This window comes from Anopheles maculipalpis, chromosome 3RL (genome assembly GCF_943734695.1).
Source record: "Anopheles maculipalpis chromosome 3RL, idAnoMacuDA_375_x, whole genome shotgun sequence".
NCBI lineage: Eukaryota > Metazoa > Arthropoda > Insecta > Diptera > Culicidae > Anopheles > Anopheles maculipalpis.
The window spans coordinates 54591921-54612524 of record NC_064872.1 but is presented as its reverse complement, the minus strand read 5'-3'; the positions used below and the strand labels follow the sequence as shown (position 1 = coordinate 54612524).

The 20604-nt window shown below is 40.7% G+C and overlaps 7 protein-coding genes across 7 annotated transcripts in view; 2 read left to right on the top strand and 5 right to left on the bottom strand.

Annotated features, from left to right (window-relative positions):
- Positions 1-20604, bottom strand: part of LOC126563180 (selenoprotein F) — an 805869-nt gene that overhangs the window by 132326 nt on the left and 652939 nt on the right. The window lies entirely within an intron of this gene.
- LOC126562691 (pancreatic triacylglycerol lipase-like) lies at positions 132-1366 on the bottom strand. Its single transcript, XM_050219257.1, has 4 exons — positions 1242-1366; positions 568-1145; positions 299-479; positions 132-216 (listed from the first exon to the last, which is right to left on the bottom strand). Exons 1-4 carry the CDS (start codon positions 1364-1366, stop codon positions 132-134), a joined length of 969 nt encoding a protein of 322 aa, XP_050075214.1.
- On the bottom strand, positions 2358-3596 carry LOC126560792 (pancreatic triacylglycerol lipase-like). The gene is made up of 4 exons (XM_050216743.1): positions 3472-3596; positions 2793-3370; positions 2524-2704; positions 2358-2445 (listed from the first exon to the last, which is right to left on the bottom strand). Exons 1-4 carry the CDS (start codon positions 3594-3596, stop codon positions 2358-2360), a joined length of 972 nt encoding a protein of 323 aa, XP_050072700.1.
- On the top strand, positions 5778-6713 carry LOC126562762 (microfibril-associated glycoprotein 4-like). Its single transcript, XM_050219344.1, has 2 exons — positions 5778-6517; positions 6581-6713. Exons 1-2 carry the CDS (start codon positions 5778-5780, stop codon positions 6711-6713), a joined length of 873 nt encoding a protein of 290 aa, XP_050075301.1.
- LOC126560791 (ficolin-1-like) lies at positions 7057-8017 on the bottom strand. Its single transcript, XM_050216742.1, has 2 exons — positions 7257-8017; positions 7057-7183 (listed from the first exon to the last, which is right to left on the bottom strand). The coding sequence occupies exons 1-2, from the start codon at positions 8015-8017 to the stop codon at positions 7057-7059; spliced, it is 888 nt and encodes a 295-aa protein (XP_050072699.1).
- LOC126562837 (angiopoietin-1-like) lies at positions 13812-15375 on the bottom strand. Its single transcript, XM_050219426.1, has 3 exons — positions 14738-15375; positions 14025-14639; positions 13812-13947 (listed from the first exon to the last, which is right to left on the bottom strand). Exons 1-3 carry the CDS (start codon positions 15334-15336, stop codon positions 13812-13814), a joined length of 1350 nt encoding a protein of 449 aa, XP_050075383.1. The 5' UTR covers positions 15337-15375.
- LOC126562365 (microfibril-associated glycoprotein 4-like) lies at positions 17681-19102 on the top strand. Its single transcript, XM_050218842.1, has 3 exons — positions 17681-18057; positions 18132-18758; positions 18847-19102. Exons 1-3 carry the CDS (start codon positions 17681-17683, stop codon positions 19100-19102), a joined length of 1260 nt encoding a protein of 419 aa, XP_050074799.1.

The following is a 20604-nucleotide window of genomic DNA, read 5'->3' as shown; positions in this document are numbered from 1 at the left end:
AGAAATAATCCACTGACCCACTCTACCTTTGTAGCGCGTGCAGAGCGATGGGCGAATGTCTGGTTGCATGTTGCCTGCCATAATCAACTACACGCAGAGGTTGGGCAGGCACGTGTCGGTAGCTATACATCTTAGATGCTGGGCTCACTCTTCGTGTTATAGCCAAGCCCGTACGGAGGCGCACTCGCTGTATGGACATAAAACGTTCCTCGAACACTGAAAGATAAAATATATATCTTGTAGCTCTGTGCAATGCTGCTTATTACGGCACATAACTCTACTTAGTTCGTTTACTAACCCAGGGTCTAATGATTCTCCCATTGCAACACACTCACGCAAGGATGTTTCACGAGCATCCGGTAGGCAGATCTCGTCCTTTCTGTAAATTTCTTCCCGGCTGCAAGCGCAGGCAATAAAGTTGTTCGGAAGCTGAATCGATTCCGCAAAGAATGCGGGTGCACGGAAGTGACTGCACCCATCTGTGGAGGAATCAAACGAGTCACTCAGGATGATGTACGCCTCTCTGTATGGCGAATGCAGTATTTCCGGAATACTTCTACTACGTACGTAGTGTGATGATGTCGAGAACTTCACAACCGGGTTGCGGTGCTATGCCACCGTTTGGGAAAAAATCGACATGTCCCCTTACAATGTCCTCACCCAGCGTAAGCCCGTCAGTATGGATAACGTCAACAAACTGTGCAACATCGGGTCCAACAGCATCATTCGATTCGGGCTTAAACTTTGGTTTCGCCGGATCAAGTGCCGTCACACGCCTTAGCTGTCCACCAAAATGACGTCCCACATTGCCCGCAATGTGCGCACCGAGACTATGGCCAATTACGTGCACCTGACTGAGTTCGATGCCTAATCGTTGTATGAAATTTGCTAAACTATTCCCAACGATATTCGCGACTGGTAGAACTAAATCGCGGGCAGTTCCATATGACAGGAAGGAAATTGTTGACCAATCGACTACCAGCAAGTTGTGTGCATCCTGCGCCAGATAAGCCGTCCGAACGGGAGTTATCGAGTTATTGGTTCGATCGGAAATCCAACCATGGATTAACACCTTCAGCTCTTTGCGTACATCAAATTCTTGGTACGGTACAAATGATTCCGCTTCCATCTCATCCTGTAATGCTCTTCACAGGAAGAAGAATAGAAGGAAACAAAGACAAAAATAATACATTATTTGGAGAGGAAAGGAATTACCAACGGCTTCAGAAGATACTTCCCACGGTGAAACGAAGTACATTTTCACTTCCTGCAGCTCTTTGTCATAATTCAAATCGGCCGACGATTCGATGGCAAGTGCAAATAGCACCACAAAACCATATCGCACCAAGCGGGAAACGAAATCCATGAGGTTGTGTGCTTCCGTACAGTGATGCGGTCACGAAACAAGTGCCTATTATCGCTAAAAACAACTTCCCGATATAGACTCCAAGTCTTTGTGACTTTTTTTTTTCTTCGTGTACGTAAATGGCGTGCATTTTCAATTGAAACGAAGTTGATTAATTCGCCAAATTGACCAACCAAACACCGTGCTCATTGAAACGAATGTCCCATTGGGGAGGTTGGGAAGGAAGTTGAAACCAACCACTCATATACTGAGTGGTTGGCAGTTTGTGGGATGAAAATAATTTTCCAAACGACATTCGATACACATACGAGGCTTAATTAATAAACGTGCGCAATGCTTAGCAATAATGATTTGGTTTCTGTTGTTTGAAAATACGTCGCATGTCTGTGTCGTGTCCGTGTCGTGTGTCGTATCTGCTATTTCGTATCTTTTGCGATAGCAAAAGCAATAGCATAGATAGCAAAAGATAGCATTATTTATGTTTACAAAATTTATTTATCAAATTAGGTGTAAGGTAAAACTTTCATTTTTGATGTAAACTTTCCTGTTCAAATATTTTACTGCGGTTGTTAGATAATTTGCACACGACATTGCCTATGGAAACGTTTTTTTAAATCGTTTAAAGTTCATCGGTAAGTCGGTCGAGTGATATTGCATCATGCTAATGATAATTGTATCGCTGCTGTGTGTAGTGCGATACTCTCAACTACGATACTATCAAACAATACACAAAGCGTAAAAGACTCATCCATTTTCTAGGAAATAAACTCAGTCATTTAAAACGAACTTAAAATTATAATAAAGACACATACACATATACAACCCAGCGCTCTCAATCCGACACCAGAGATCCGTCTGTATCTGTGCTGTTCGTGTCACTGAGCACTCGACGTTCACTGTACGAGGGGTCGTTTTGATTGCTGAGGACCGGTTATACAAGTATTGCTCTCACCAAATAGGTTTGATAGGCTCTGACCAGCAGCTGAACATCTTAGACGCTGGGCTCACTACTTTTCGTGTGTTGGCCAAGCCCATACGGAGGAACACGCGACGTACGGACATAAAACGTTCCTCGAACACTGAAAGATAAAATATATATCACGACACAGTAAAATACTGTTTATCTGCACGTTACTTCACTCCATTTGTTCACTAACCCAGGGTCTAATGATTCTCCCATTGCAACACACTCACGCAAGGATGTTTCACGAACATCCGGTAGGCAGATCTCGTCCTTTCTGTAAATTTCTTCCCGGCTGCAAGCGCAGGCAATAAAGTTGTTCGGAAGCTGAATCGATTCCGCAAAAAATGCGGGTGCACGGAAGTGACTGCACCCATCTGTGGAGGATTCAAACGAGTCACTCAGGATGATGTACGCCTCTCTGTATGGCGAATGCAGTATTTCCGGAATACTACTACTACGTACGTAGTGTGACGATGTCGAGAACTTCACAACCGGGTTGCGGTGCTATGCCACCGTTTGGGAAAAAGTCGACATGTCCCCTTACAATGTCCTCACCCAGCGTAAGCCCGTCAGTATGGATAACGTCAACAAACTGCGCAACATCGGGTCCAACAGCATCATTCGATTCGAACTCAAAAAGTGGTCCTGCCGGATCAAGTGCCGTCACTCGCGATAGCTCACCTTTAAAGTAACGTCCCACATTGCCCGCAATATGTGCACCGAGACTATGGCCAATTACGTGCACCTGACTGTGTTCGATGCCTACCCTTTGTATGAATTTCGCTAAACTATTCCCGATGATATTTGAAATTGGTAGAACTAAACGACGAGCCGTTGGATACGAAAGGTAGGCCACTTTTGACCAATCGACTACCAGCAAGTTGTGTGCATCCTGTACCAAATAAGCCGTTCGAATGGGACTTATCGATACATGATTTCGATCAGCATTCCAGCCATGGATTAACACCTTCAACTGTCTACGTAGATCGATTTCTGGTGACGGCTCGAACGATTCCACTGCTTCTTCATGCTTCAATGATCTTAAAAGAAGGAAAAATAGAACAAAAAGACAAAAGTAAAGTACATTAGCCTTCAAAAAGAGCTTAAAAAGAGCTTAACGTCTTCGGAAGGTACTTCCCACGGTGAAAAGAAATACACTTTAACTTCCTGCAGCTCTTTGTCGTAGTTCAAAACTGCCGATGTATTGATGGCAAGTGCAAATAGCAACACAATACCGAAAACTTCCGAACGGGAAAAAAAATCCATGAGGTTGTGTGCTTCCGTACAGTGATGCAGCCACGGCAAAAGTATCTACTGTCGACCCAACTAGCACCCCAATGAGGTCTTGGGTTATGTGTTTTGTTTTCTTCGTGCACGTAAATGGCGTGAATTTGCAATTGAAACGAAGTAGGTTCATACGCCAAATTGATCAATCAAATATCGTGCTCATTTAAATTAATGTCGTATGGGGAGATTGGGAAATCGAAACCAGCTACACTCAAACTGACTGGTTGATGTGGGAATTTGTGGATTGAAAATAATTTCTAAACGACTTTAAATACACATACGAGGTTAAATTTATAGATTTGTACAAAGCTTTGCTTCTTTTTTGACTCAACAATATCGAGAGTTCTTAACCTGTCCTTACCGGCTTTACTTGACTCCTATTAAACCGTAACTGGATATTCAGTCTTGCGTACGAAGAGACGGCCCGGACGTGATCCTATACCCTGCGAAGGAAAGACTGTACCCAAGACTACAGTATCGGTCACCGCATTGCCCCAAAGCAAAGATTAGCATCAATTATTTGATTTCAGATATTTTCTACGAGGAATTAGAAGGAGGTTGCCAGCTGAGTACTTTAAGTTTCCGTACAATTGTCACAATGATGCTCTAACATCTAACATCTGTCCTAGTTGACATGTGTGGTTGGAATGTAATGTGGAAATTGGATTGCTGAACACAATTGCAAACAAATACAGTCACACAAATGAATTGTTATGTGGTTATTGATTTCTAATGCATTAATTATTAAAACAGTCCCACACAGGATAACACTTTGATTTGTGTTATTTAGGAAGTTCTTTGGAAAAATACTGGCATAGAAATTTAATGATTTTGAGCATGATTTTGAATCAAAAATGTGTTGAGGTAGAAGCAGCCTGCTGATTAAATAAAAGTGATTCGTGTTTTTCACATAAGTTTTGTCTTTCTTTAGCATAGTTACCATTAATTTAATCTTTAATCTTGGCCTTCCTTTGGACCATTGGGTCTTTAAACCGTTAGACCAATCTTTTATCTACATAAAATTTGAATTAACTTACCATCATAATAAATTAATAATAAAATAAAAATAGAAATAAATAAATTTGATTTGTCTTATAAAGACGCATTGGAATCTTGAAATCTAGCTTATCGATAGATATTCTTCATGGTGAATTAAATTAACAAATTTTGTTTGGTAAACGACATTAAATAATACAAAAAATACGTCTTTAACGTCTAGGCAAGGGACAGTGGTAAAGGCGATAGAAGTGCAGATATTCACACGACAGGATTGGGCCCAAAACCCATCAGAACCGTTGATCCGCAGTGAGGGCAGACTATCGAACTGCTTGTTATCGATAAGTCTAGTGAGCTATTAGATGGCCGGCTGGAATGACCCATCACAGCAGTCAAACGAAGGAGGAAGATGTCTTTAATGTTTACTTGTGTTTACTTAAATTTTTAGGGGCGGCCCGGTGGTATAGGCAACAGCATTCTACCGTAATGAAACATAACACAACGCCAAAATTGTATCAAAGCTCTTTGAAAAATAAAATAAAAGGGTATTACAAATTTTTGTTAATAGCTATTGCAAGAAATTATGCAAAATTCTTGAAACCATATTAACTTTTTAAAGCCAGTAATCCTAGTTAGAATGGATAGCATACACGCTCTCGGACATAGTCGTTCTTTTAATTTGCTATTTCGTAATCAGATACCTGGTTCATGGTGATCCATTGCTTGGTCCAGATTCGCTCGCAGACGATCCCACTGTGTGTCATCGCCATTACCAAATGGGAACAATATTCTTCATGTGGTCCTGACGTAAGGGGAACCCTTCGGACCGAACAGCATGTTTGTTGAATGTGTCTGTTGGATTTTTTGAATGCAGCTTTTACTACAGATGCCAAATATTTTGATCAATTTGTCTCATGGTCGTTTCGATATCGCAAGTGATCCCATCGCCATGATCTAGTTAGCGAATTTTTTATGTTGTTTTTAGCTCACTCAAATTGTTCAAACACCTGCCATATGTTGCAATACCGCATCTAGAATCTTCCCACCCGCTCACAAATACAGTTGGAAGGAAGGTTTGACTGATCCCCGGTTCGGTTTCTGCAATATGGAGCACCGTTGCTCTGAACCGTTTCGATCAGTCAGTTGATCGAGCGATATTGCACCATGATGACGTTGATCGTATCGCTGCTGTTCGTGTCACTGTGCACACGGCTGTGCGAGGGATCGTTTTCGTTGCTGAGCGAACCACGACAAACCTGCGCCGGGTATGCAGGTATTGCTGACGCGATTGCGGCTCTCACCAAAACCATTTCGAACCAGACACCTGTGGACGATCCCTTGCTAGGATTACAGTCAAGCCTTCAGCAACTGCTGCAGCAGGTTACGGTTTATCAATCCTGCGACGATGTGACCGGTCCGTCGGGGCTATACCGTATTCGAGACGGAAACGATGTGCCCACACATTACTTCTGTCAGACGGATCTGCTCGGTGGCGGCTGGACTGTGATACAGCGCCGTACGAACGGTAAAGCTAACTTCACACGCAGCTTCAATGAGTATCGCAACGGTTTCGGGCACCCCGATCAGGAGTTTTGGATTGGATTGACTCGTCTCACTCGGATAACTACACCAACCCAGTACGAATTGGCCATCGTGATGGATGCTTTCGATGGTGATTCGGCTGTGGTGCGCTACTCGAGCTTCAAAGTTTCCGATGAAACCGATGGATTTCGGCTAGCTACGCTGAGTGGATTTAGCGTTCAGAGTGGTAACATTGGCAACTCGATGAGTAACTTGGTTGGGAAAACGTTCTCCACGTTCGATCGCGACACAGACTCATCGACCACGGTAAACTGTGCGAATGTATGGAAAGGAGGTTGGTGGTCTAGTGATTGCGGTGAAAGGTTCGTATGTTGCTAAGGTGCGAATACAATTGGATCGATATTGATATACGGTGTACCTTACAGCAATCTCAACGGATTTTACAACGGTGCAAATCCTACAGATACTCCCAAAACGTCAATGGTGTGGACATCCTTCAAGGGGCTTGTACAATCGCTGAAGAGTTCCGTCATGCTCATACGCAAGAAGAGAGCCTGATTTTGATTGATCAAATTTGTACCCCTAAGTGGTTACGCTAGGAATAAAGCAGATGATTTTGACAATCGTTAAACGAAGAATTTCGTTCATAAGTTTATTGGGCTGTTACTGATGTATTATACGCAACTTCAATGAAGCTTCTCACAATTTTTACTCTGAAAACGTTTGACATTTCTCCTAAAAAAATCTGTTTCCCAAAACCTTTACCTTAGCTCCAATATGTTTTGTTTTTATTGATGTTAAATACAATCTTTCCATTTTTGGATGCTGTGCATACACACGCATTATTTTATTTGTTAATGGAAATTCGTTTTTAATTAGCTTTTTACTACCTTAGAGTCATCTACAGTATCCGGCGAATCATCATACGTGTACTTTTCAGCGAATATCCTTGCTCTCTAAAGGCTTTCCATGTTATACCTTTTCCGTACAGGTTTGTAGGTCCATTTAGATATTGTCCGTTGAGATTACTGTTGAGGTGCAAAGCAAACACAAAGATTATACGATATCGTCAGCGTTAATGATTACAGTGAGTAGGCTTACCTGTCATGACAATTACTGTACCACCACGCACCAGTATTTTGCTCGGCACAGTTTAACGTGAATATATCATTATCATTATCCTTTGTAGTAAACGCCATATTTAGATGACGTTTCAAGGAATCTCCCGCCGTGCCAGTGTACGAACCGAGTACATTCATGCGGTACAATTCTGACTCATCGCCGATCTGAAACGCGCTGTACCTTGCCACTACTTTTGTACCGTTAAAGTCCTCCAGAATGATGGCGAGCTCGTGTGGGGCCAAATTTGTTGCGCGGTACAAATTGTTCAGACCCCACCAAAATTCTCCGCTTTGAATATCACCGAATCCGTTTTGATATGCGTTCCAGGATCGATAGAAATCGGTCAGTCCGTTGAAGCGTCGTTGAAACACCAGCCATCCACCACCGTCGTAGTCCATGTCACAGTACGCATTCTGAGGATCTCGCATTTCGCCCCGCAGCTGGTACAAACCTGACGGAGAACCGGACGGCAAATCGGAGCATGTTTTGTAAGCGGCAGCGGGTGCTACAGCTGCAGTTTCCTTTAACTTATTTATGATTTGATTGACCAGTGTTATCAAATCATCTGGCTTGATGAAGGTGGATGGTGTTATTCTCAGCGCATTGATGGTTGCTTGGAGTGCGTCGAGATTTATTAATGCAGGTTCAGAATCGAAGCACAACGACTGGGGAAAGTCACACGTCGTGGACAATCCTCCTTCGGTTGCACACAACAGTAGCAGCGCAGCTGCGAACCACATTATGAAGCGGGTTGTGAGACGGTACTGAACAGCTACGACATTGGCGATATTACCAATGTTGCAGAATAGCTAGGCCGCTCGCTATTTGCACAACTGAAGGCAGTTAGAAAGCGTTGTCATCAATGTCATAACCTAAAATGGTTTGCAAACATGAATACAATTTTTGCAAAATTGGGTCTGCAGACCGCAACAGGCACAATCTTTTTTAGCAACTGTTTCGGATAAAACGCTCATCAACAACTGGGCTCAATCGTTTGGCGCAATGTAGTAGAATAAAACATATAAACATATTTTTCAAGATGTGATGAAATTATAAAGTGCATTCGTTTATATTTATCTAGCTCGTTGCAAATAAAACTTACTTTTATATCTGTGAAGTTAAACCGCAGAAATCCTCGAAACGTGGAAGCATTGTGTGTTGTAACTGTTACTATGTATTAATAAAAGTCATTTTATCCTTGGCTTTACGACCTCTTTGGTTGTTGTTGAATTCCTTACTGTATTTTATTTATACCAGTTGCGTTGTACGTCCTCACTACGGGAGAGCGGTCCAGATGTGATGAGAGCACCTGTCTTACGTTTTTGGCTAGGACACCGGACCACTTCTGTAGTAAAAAGTCATATGATTACTAATATTTCCTCCATAAACGCCATATTCGATATCCGATGATATATTTCAAAAAGAAAAAAAATATTTTCACTCACACATATTTTTGCGGAAAAAAAACTGACGAAACTTTTACAGTTTGATTTTAATTTTGATACGATATTAATAACTTTGGTGTACATGCATGTTTATTGTACATGCATATTTATTGCAGTTTTCCGATGTGCGTAGATTTTCTTAAAACGTCGCTCCCAATGGCTAGCACACGTGTAATACAATATACGAAAAAGCTTCTTTCCCAGAAAGCTTAAGAAATATTTGAAATATTTCACGACTCTCGAAATATTTCTCTGATGGTGCGAAACAGTAGAACGGTGAAACATTTACCTCTTTTATTGCAGACACATTGCACAGGAAGATGTTATTCCATATTATAGGAGATTTTCAAATAAATTAATTGTTTTAAGTAAATGTCAATATAATAACATTTATTTGGGAAGGCACAAAAGCCTGGCATTCACTCTTTAGGGTCTACAACAAGTAAAAAATTATTCAAAAAGTGCTGTATAAAAATTACTGGTTTGTGGAAAAAATCAATAGATTTGAAACAAACTACAGCTAGTATTGAAATGGTTGTTTGTTGGTTGGTAAATTGATTTGCTTGTTAATAGAGCTTTGAGTCATTAGAATTTATTTTTCTCTAATTATAAGTTTTCTAAATAATTATAAAATACATTTGAGCAAAAAAGTCCTGCTGTCTCATTTAAAAATGTAAAACATATACTCTGTATATCAAGCCAAAATGAATGTATGTCACTACCGAACCGATCTATAGTACATTCTTATTGCTTAATGGAAGATGACAAGGTTAATTTAATAATTAAATTTGACAGTTTTGCATTCATAAAATTATATGCTGATACGTTGCCCAAAACACTGTACGAATGTTTTCAGTATCAGTTACGTTAAGAGGGATTTTTCTACGAGAAACATATACCTGGTTAGGATTCTATTAGACTTTCTGAATGCTATCTTGCTAATTTTATTCTTCTCCTTTCTGACTTTCTTGTCTGACTTTACCCGTCGCTCAATAGTTAGTCTACGACGTTTTCAACTCGGGGTATGAATAACATTTTGCATAACGCTTAAAAATTAAAAACAATTAGCATGAAAGTAACAACAACAACACGAAACAAGGATCGCTCAATGTACATTAAGAAATCCTTACAAATTTTATTTTCAATTCTTTCTTTGTTGACACGAGACTTAACGCTTCTATGACACACAATCGTATAGGTTTATGCAAGACAAACGCATGGGTGATCTTGAAATGATCATTAAATAATCAATCAATGTGTCATTAGAAAAGGTATTCCTTTCAACCACAAACGTTTTAAAAAGGATACTCATATGTGCTTTGTAAACAAGTACAAAGGAAAGAAAAATGATTCTTTTACAACCTGACCTATTGTTGAACTATCAGGATCCAAAAAGAGTAGAAAATAGATTTCAATCTGTAATACGAATCTTCGAATGGGTAATGCTTGTGTGTGGCACTTTGAACGATCTTTCTTTACATGATGTAATGTACAAACTCGATTATTGCCTTGTATTGCTAAGAACTTTTGGCATAACCGTGTTTTTGAGTAGATGAAATCCCTCCATCCTGATGTGTAATCGTTTGATTTCTGATGTCATTTGAAATTTCCTCCATTTTTTAAGTTTTTGTGATTGTTGTGAATTGCTTAAAGAGAATGTTTTACTACTGCGTATGTCTGACATACTCAAGCATTTCACTATATTTTGTCAAAGTTTGTTAAATTCTTAAACCAAATTTGACAGTTTTCAGATTTTGTTGTCATGCAGTTTTAAATAGTTTCACCATATATCTTATGTTTTCTCAAAAAACTCTAGTAAATAACATCAAAATGCAAAGTTGGGAGTACCAATCAGCCTATGGGACATTTATCCCACAAAGCCAGCATACGTCAAAACATGAGACACAATATACAGCATGGGTATTACTTTACTGGATTAAAGTTTTCAAAATAAGAACACAACCAAAAGAAACGCTCACTTTCGGTCACTGTGTACGACATTTCGCTCGATTGGCCTGTCAACCGTCATTCCAGACCGGCTCGGTGCGGGAGGTGATTTGTCACTGTACTTGCTCGCGTAAGGTGAATAAAAAGGTAAATCAAAACGCTGGAACCGCACGAACATACACGAGGAGAGCAACAACAGCATCATCATCGCAGGCTCATACATCATGATTAATTTCAACCGTAGTATCGTGTGTTTCTCTGTTTCGTACTTTGTTGTCGACTGTTCCGCGATTATCTTCCGTAGCTGCTGGTTGCCCATTGCCTTGACATTGATCATCTTCTACACGTTCCGCAGCATGATCCGGGAGATCCGTACGAAGCAGATCCGAAATAAAAGTGATCCTGTTCTTTGTCTGTCAATTCGGAAGCTACCTGTCTCATCATTATCGAGCATCAAAGCAGCATCGTGCTCTGGAAAGAAAAAACCAGAACATAAATAACCGGCACGCTCACCGGTAACACTACATGCAGACTACGGGTCGACAAAGATTACTCAATTCTTCTTGCTTTTAAACCTGTGTTTATTGAATTGTGGCCACTTGTGTGTTGGGCAAACGCGACGGAAACGTCAAAAACAAATATATCATTCTCGGTGCCGGAACAAACGCTCAGCGAACTAAGTCAACTGGTGGAGTGTGCGCAAGAAGATTATGCTTTGCCTTTTTCCACCACAGGTTTCGTTCTGTAGGAAGGTCAGAAGGGAACGATCAACTTTTGTGGTTTTTATGAATGAATTTATCTCGAGCGGCTCTCCATTGGGAATTACAAGAAGGAGAAGAGCCTCAAAGACCAAATAATGTGACTTGAAGCAGCCCAAACAATGCCATTCACGAGGGTAACAGCAAGGATAGACTGTTACAGATGTGTTTGGACCGATTAGTTCGGTCGACAAATTGGATGACATAAATCACACCGTGTCAAGCTACCAATTTACAGGGTGAAATTAGAATTTTTTTGTAAAAGTACGGAGTAAAGTTTTGTTTTCTGAACAATACTCATATCTGGAAGGTAGAGAGTTGAAAGAACTTATATTATATAGTTCTATTGAAAAGCACGCTGTGGTGGTTATTTGGTTCTAGTTTGTATCTGTATGTGTATGCCCAGTTTGTAGTAGGTCACGCCGACCATGGAAGGGCTTATTAGACTTGCTGATACCACGTAGCTGGACAGTCATGTCCTCTCTACGGGGGAGCGGTCCGGATGGGATTTGAACCCAGGTTTTGCCTTTTGAGGACCGGCGCCGTTTTCACAATACCGGTCATCGGATGTACAAAGTTAAGAATATTATTTATGTTTTTTTTTATCTTCTGCTTGTGTAATACCGTGTCGTCAACACTCCTTTAGCGACGATGCAGATCTACATAGTAGCTTAAAAACGTGGAAAGGAACCTTGAGAGTCGTTTAAGAAGTTATCTAGAATCGGTTAGAAATTCAACTTGAAGATTTGATATGTTGATTCGGTACCCTTCAGCATGCCTTTGCTTAGTCATAATCTTTTTCGTTTGACTTGAAAAATTGGAATATTTAAAGTATGGTTAAGATAACTTCAACCCCCTCGAACCTTAGTAGGGGAATCTAGGGATTTTTTTTAAATGACACATAAACCACTTATTGATAAATTTTGTCTTAATAGTACTATCTTGGGCGACCCGGTGATGAGGTGGCGATCTTCACACGACAGGCTAGGGATTTAAATCCCATCCAGACAGTTTCCTCGTAGTGTGAGGACTGACTCTCCAAGTACGTGGTAGATCAGCAAGTTTAGTAAGTCATTCGATGGATGGCGTGACCTTAGTGGTCGTTGACGAGAAAAAGAAGGCAGATTTGTATTGGAAAAAACCCTTAATAGTGTTACTAAAGGAGATTTGTCAATATTTTTTTTGCTAATGTTTCAAACAAACATCGGTGTACGATTGCTTACTCGGTTGCTGTAAGTTGATGCGATGTTCCTAGTTGATTAATGAAGCCGTGCTTGATATTTCTTAGATTTTTTTTACATAAATATTAACATTAAGTGTTGTTTAATGATAAAATATCATGACTTTAATGTTAGGTAGTTTAGTTTTAGTATTTAAAATTGTATTGTAGTATTTAAAATTTAACATTGTTTAAATTGTTTTAGTATTCAGTTTATTTGAAATTGTTGGTAGTTTACAAAGAAATATAGAAAAAATGTTAATGTAGATTGGTAACGTGAGCACCAAAAACATGAAAAAAATCTGAAATATATTTAACAACTCCCTTTTTAATTTTTATACTACCGTGAAACATATTCTCCATTGAACTCTAGGGATTTTAGCAATTTCTTATAGTCACATTGAGCTGGAGGAGTTAAAAAAGTGATAATTTTTAAACTCCGTAAATTTTGGAGTAGTGGTGCAACGATGAAGAAGATCAATAGGAATATTAATATTATATCATTATAGAAGATTGTGTCAACTGGAGTTATGTTACCAGAGTCAAATAATTTTAAAAGGGCAGAGACAATTTAGCACTTTGAGGAGGAATTGGGTTTTCTTTACTCGATGCTACTTAAGGATGAATAATCAGAGCTGGTATCCGGAATCGGCCTTAACACTGGAAGGAAAGTAATAATGATTTTACCGTTTACCGGTTGACGTAACTAAGAGGATTGAAAACATGTTAATATCCTTTTACTAGCTACAAAGTGCTGAGTAATCTTTTACCTGTATAAATAACAAATTGTAAAAAAAACAACAAATATTACAAGTAAATTGTTGTGGCACAATTATTGTCACATTTAAACCTACCACAGCTGCACTAACCAAAAGTTTTAAATGTTTCCAGAATCCACTGCAAGATGACATGTGACTGATTGAAGCTGATGTTTGTGACATATCGTGGCTGGCCATCAAATAATGTGATTTGCTTTCCTGATGCTTCCCATGCATGTTGTACCGCGACACCGCAATCCCCAAAACCAGTTTTTCTTTTTCGATTATGTGCGTCATAATCAGTGAATCATACCGCATTTGTCCAAAAACGTGTCAAACTTTATTGAACGATTTGTGTTTGCTTGATGTTGTATTATAATAGCTAAAAAGAGTCAAGTTTGCAGCATTTAGTAGCCAGGACCTTCCCTTTGTCGGATCATCATTCGGGTCTTCTTCAGACTGTAGTTGTATCCGCGGAACGTGTTCCAGTAGACACCGGTCTTCTCCAGCGTGGGTCCGTTCAAGTACAGACCGTTGAGATTGCTGTTGTAAAAGGAGACAAGTTTGTGTGAGCAACAGTGGTATGAAATCAGAATGTTGGGATAAATCATAATACATACCTAGCACCGCACGATTTGTACCACCAGGCACCGTGTGTGATGGCAGCACAGTTCTGATCGAACTTGTCGTTGTCGTAGTCGTAGGTCGAGAAGCGCATGCCCTCAGCCTCAAACGAATCACCGGCACTGCCGATGAAGCCCTTCAGCTTCAAGATCTTGTACTGGTCATTCTCATCCGAAATGACGAACTGATCGTACTTGGCATAAGTAATATTCTTATCGAAGTCCTCCAGCACGATCAAGAGCTGGGCAGCGCCACCCTTGGTGAACTGATGGATGCGGTCCAATCCCAGCCAGTATTCGCCTCCCTCATTGTTTCCGAATCCGTATTTGTACTCCCTCCATGGACGGTAGAAGTCAACGCTGCCATCGAAACGGTTCTGGATGACCATCCAGCGACCGCCGTAGTCCAGCATGCAAATCACTTTCACAGGTTTGTAGAAGTTAGCTTTGATCCAGTAGCTGCCAGTCTTCTTAATGTTGGGATCCTCGCAAGAAGCGTAGATCCTGTCATCTCCACGCTTGTCCTTACGCCCGTAGCTGCACTTTAGGCCGAAAAGTGCCTCAGTGAGGTAGGTTCGGTCGGGGATGTTTTGCTGGAACTGCGTCAATTCCCTGGTGAAAGTAATATAAAAATTTGTGTGGGTAAAGAATAGCCATGTCATCAAACCATGTGTCAAGCCCTGACTGGTATTTGAATTGACAATACTCACTCGACATCAGACTCGATGATGGTAAGGTTCTGGCGCACAATGTTCAGCTGGTTGTCCACAGCGTTAGCGACCAGCTGCGTCTGGGACGACACAAATGCAACCTTTTCGGTTTCCTTGTGGATAGTGGCAACATCGGACTGGATGCTGTCAGCCTTGATCTCCAGATCTAGCAGCGATTTGATGATTTTTTCGTCAAGATCATCGATCTGATCAACGATATCCTTGCAGTTGCACTTCGGCGGAGGCTTCGGCTTCGGGAAGTCGTAATCCGGCTCTGGGCGGGGTGGCGGACGCGTGGGATACGAGCCGCCATAGCCACCGCCATAACCGCCATCGTAACCACCACCTCCATAACCGATCTTAGACGGGGCATAGTTTGGCGGACGGTATCCTTGTTCGCCAGAGTCACCTCCATGCTGTCCGTGCACTACGTTGTAGTAGCTGTAGCCGCGCAGGTCGTCATCATCGTCAGCCGGTTTGTCGTCACTGGCCTTAATCTCCTCGACGATCTCCTCCGGGACCTTGTCTTCCTTGTCCTCGGTTGTGGCGGCACTAGCTAGCGCCAGCGCCAGCGTTAGAACTAGAAAGTACGTTCTCATACTGCTCTGTGTCTCTACAAACCAAGACTCCAGACGAAACTGATACCGGCTGATCAGGCGCTAGTTCAATTTATAGCAAATCTAGTCGGTTCAACGTACGCCGTACCCCGAAGATCAGCTGGTACCGTTAGTTGCGAAACATCCTCAAAACATACCACCACGAAAACATTTACTACCACACAGATCTACAGGGTTTATCGACTCCCAAACAGCGAACTACAGCTGATAATTTATTGCGGTAAATCTACATCCAGCGAGCAAAGACAGGTTTAAGAAAGCGCACGCTAGCTAATTTCCTTTTGCCAAAATTGTTGCCGAATCCCGCAGAACCTGCAACGGGTACTATCCTCTAACCTCCCTCCCAAGTCCCAAGTCCCAAGAATTAGGAGTCCGGTGTATTCATTAGCGCACCGCTATGCGAACGACCCAGCTTAGAGACAGAAGGCTCGGCGACTGAAATTGGCCCATTTCTTCAAAAATATGCAAATGTCCTCTATACCGACGCCTATTCCAGCTAGCGAAAGAACTGGTTCTAACGAAAATCGCATTCGGCGATCGAATCTAACAAAACATTGTAAAAAAAAACTCGTTTTTGGGGTATATTTCTTTTGGTGTTTGATTTCAATCACCATCGCCGATATCGATTCGCAGGTAGAATAGACCATTGGCAGGATTGTATGAGACCGTACAAAATTGTAGCAGAAAACAGCTCTCGCGGAATGATGCGCCGCATGCTGTGCTATGCTTTAACGAGTATCAAAAAAATAACTTTGCGATAGCAACATCCCTAATGGTTAGTGCCTTATGGGAGTGTTGGTGGATAGGAAGGCATATTATTTTTTGTCCGAATCTATGTTTTGGATATTCTAATTTTGATGTGCTTTTTCAGCACGTGTTGAGATTCTACACGGTCAGTGACATTCAGCTTAATGGGGACGTTGGACGCAATGACGTTTGGCATGGGAAAAGATAACGATATGCATGTGGCTACTTTTACTTTGAGAAATACATTACAAATTTCCTCCAGGGCTCGAATGTGAAGTTTGCAAGCATTAGTACTAACGGTAATCCGTTTCGATGCTCATCAATTTTATAAAATGCATCAGCATTGCCATGGATATAGAGTAAAAGGGGCCGTTTAATTTTATCATGTTACGTTTGGATATTTGAAAAGCATAATTTAAAAAAAATATTTCTTTTTATTTTGTATCAAGTATGAACATTTTTATAGTAAAATTTTAAATACATGTTTAATTCAATTCAATTTCGATTTAATTAATTATTAAATTAAAGTCATAATTTTAACCGAGTATGCCCGGGATAAGGCAAAGAATAAGGAGGAAATGCCTTATCAAGATGATTATAAAATTTACTCAACACAAGCGGTGTTGACAATACGGCACTGGACCGTAATAATCAATTATAAATAAATAAATAAAGTCATAATTTATTATATTAACAATTGATAATTACGGTCCAGTGCCGTATTGTCATAATTTATTATATATAAATATTTTAAACATATTTTATGTTTTGTATTATATTTTTTAATTGTTGTGCAAATTATGCAAGTAAAAGCGATTGAGCTGAAAAAGTTAAAAAATGCGATTTTTAATATAACACTTAGTTTGTGTTGCATCAAACTAGCTGCAAAAATGTATTGAACTTTATTATTATGTGTACTATTATGTCTGTTTAATAATTTTTGTCGTTTACCACAAAAATACATATTGAAACACAATATATTACATTATTACAATAATGAGTATAATAATAATAATACAAATGACACAATATTCACAAATTAATAATAAAATTTAAACATCAGAATGTTATTTATTTATTTATAATTAATAATGACGGTCCAGTGCCGTATTGTAAACATCAGAATGTATAAATACAAAAAAAACAAAATTTTGATTTTGTTTGAGAATGTTCTAACAAAATTAATTAGTTAAGCAATTCGGAAAAAACTTTCTGAATACTTCCAGGGTGAAACGTTACTATTAAGGTATCATCGAAAAATTATCAGTTCTACACTTAATAATCATATGCAAAGCAAGCATAAGCATAAGAATTTTCGAATTTGTGACAATCATAGGTATAAACCATAAACAACGAAACAAAAATGGTCAAGAAGATCGGAAGAATCGCAAATTAGGCAATCCTCATTCCGTTTTTCATCTATTCGTCCCACGGGAGATATTTTTTTTTTTTTGACCGCTCGTCTTCTAACGGGATCACATCCCACCTACCTCTGATGTTTGCTGGCCGACTGAAAAGGGTATTTAAGGCACCGATCTGACTATTCGAACGTCAGTGTACACTGGAAGGTGTTAGCAACATGAAGTTGATCGTGCTCGTATTAACTGTAGGCTGTATGGCGAGCCTGGGCCTCGCCAACACCGACGCCATTGCGCCAAAATACGGCATAAGGCCAACGCCACCACCCACTAAACCACCGAGCGGTGGCAGTGATATTGATAAGTGTGGCTGCCACGAGATCGTTGCCAAGCTGAAGAAGGTCGAATCGAACCTGCTGAAGCTTATCCTGAACCTGCGCAACAAGTATGGTTCCGTGTACAGCGAGCTGCTTGACATGAAGAAAAACGTCAAGAGTGTGTCTTGGTACGTTGGCCAAACATCTGAGACCAGCGAGAACATCAACACACAGCTGTTCAACTCTTCAATCGCCATTGCAAACATCATGCAGTCGATCAGGTATGAAGCAATATTCCATCAAATTTTCTATAAGCAGTTGTAACAAACGGTGATTATTTCTTTTTGTGATACAGAGATCTTACCATCGACCAGCAGCGACTGGTGACAAAGACCTTCCTCACTGAATCTATCCTTGCTCTGGAGAAGCGCCATGAGGAGAGCAAACCTCAACAGCCAGAAGGCGACATCGTCTACACGTCTTGCGATGATGAGCGCATTATCCAGACTGGCACGTACTTGGTGCAGGATGCATTCGCCGAGCCCACCAAAGTGGTGTGCGTACTCGACTTCGGACCGGGTGCATACACTGTGATCCAGAACCGTCAAGACGGCTCGACCGATTTCTACCGAGGCTACAGCGACTACAGATCTGGCTTCGGAGAATACGACGGTGGTGATTACTGGCTGGGTCTGGACCGCATCCACAATATTACCACTTCCGGTGACTACGAGTTGTTCATCCTACTGGAGGATTTCGAGAAGAACGTAACCACTGCTCGTTACGATAGCTTCGAAATTGGCTCTGGAAACGACTTCTATCCAATCACCAAGTTGAATGGATACAGTGGCTCTGCTGGTGACTCGTACGGATCTGTGGTCGGCGTACTGTTCAGTGCGTACGATCTGGATCTGGACAACAGTGAGAGCAACTGTGCCGTCTCGAACCGTGGTGCTTGGTGGTACACTGACTGTGGCCAGAGGTAAGTGAAGAATGCAACAATGTTGTATGAAGAATTCCCATTAACCACCGGTCGTTGGATACATTTCCCATATTCTATTCGTTTTCAGCAACTTGAACGGTCTCTACCTGAAGGGTTTGTCTGGTGGCACCACCGGCATGTTCTGGGAGACCTTCCGTGGAGCTAACTACAGTTTGAAGAAGAGTCGTATGATGGTCAGGCGTAAGCAAATCCCAACCACCACAGAAACAACGACAACGGCCGCCGAAACCACAACTCCGGCAGCTGAGACTACTACGCCAATTGCCGAAACGACCACCCCACCATCCACTGATGCGACACCACCTGTGAAACGCCGTTATTGAACATGAGTTGATGCTCTTGTGGCACAATGATGCACTGTAAGTTTAATTGAAAGCAATAAAAATAATGATTTTCATAATCTAAATTTTGTGGATATTTTGATCCATTTTTTCGTTGCTCGATCGGGCATCCCTTTGCTGTTGTGAGATCATTTTGTTCTTTTTTCTCATCTGTATCATCATGCGTGGCTCATCATCATGGGTGGTAATAGAGAGTGATGTGGGTTTGTACTTGAGAAAGTGAAATTATAAACGATACTGGACCTATTTTCGATACTCATGTACAAGGTGTTAAATAACTGTCATGGCTACAGGAGAACAAAAATTGATTGCATTAGCAATTGGATCCATAATTTTTCCATGACAATTAGTCTATTTTTTGCAGACTTCTTACTTAACATTCGCTATACCTTTTTCTGGCTCTTGGTACACTGTAGAAATGCTTGATGCTAAACACGATCTAGTGCTGTCAGCAACCTATTCAATACCATTACTTTTTTGGCAGACGAATTTTTACTTAATAGTCTTTATGGAGACATCCCATGCATTATTATTTTGCTTAGCCATAACTGTCATGCAGGGGTCATGTAAGCCATTCCATGGTCGGCGTGACCTTACGGTAGTTAAGCCAAGAAGAAGAAGAAACGGCTGCAGTCCTCCATCCACGGCTGCATCCGATCTCCGACAGGTGTTTGACTGCCCAACTTGATCCAGCCAACGATCTCGCTGTGCCTTTCTACGCCTCGTGCAAAACGGGTTGCTGTCGAGCACCTTCCTGGTGGGGCATGAAGCCGGCATCCTCATCACGTGCCCCAGCCATCGTATCCTTGATAATCACACTACAAACTCGAACAATCTAGATTTCCACAAAGTCTAAAGTTTAATTAACTTGAGTATAGCCGTTTCTGGATAATTAGATTCTTTACTAGATCCTGCCGAGTCCTGTTTCATTCTTTGAAAAGCTTAGGGGGTGAAAAGCATATGTTTGTGCAGAAAAATGTTATTAGTTGTCTAATCTCTTACCACCCTACCCCATTAGTTGCCGTTGATTCGTTGATCTGTTGTGCTCTTTGTTTATGTTTGTGTTGAGCCTCTTGTTAAAACCTAGTCTTTCTGTTTGTGTCTTTCTTTTCTTTATGTTGCTTGGTCTTGATGTTCTCGACAGTCCTCTTTTGTCTCGAGTAAGCATAGGGTTAGGTTTAAATCTATTTATAAGGTTTTTTATGTAAAATCAAAGAGAAAAACGAGTAAACAACTAATAAAAATAATAAAATATTGATATGCTTGTGAACAGTTGGATCTTTGAACTTTTGCTTAATGATCAAAGAGGACGATAAACAAACCAATATTATTTAAACTAACGTATAACTAACCAAATTAATTAACATACGAGAGACGTGAGAATGGTTAAACTCAAAAGCTCAAAAGCACAAATGAACAAACAAACAAAACCAACACGACAAGGCCGAGTTAAATTTAAAAATAGTTCCCCGTATACCCCAACA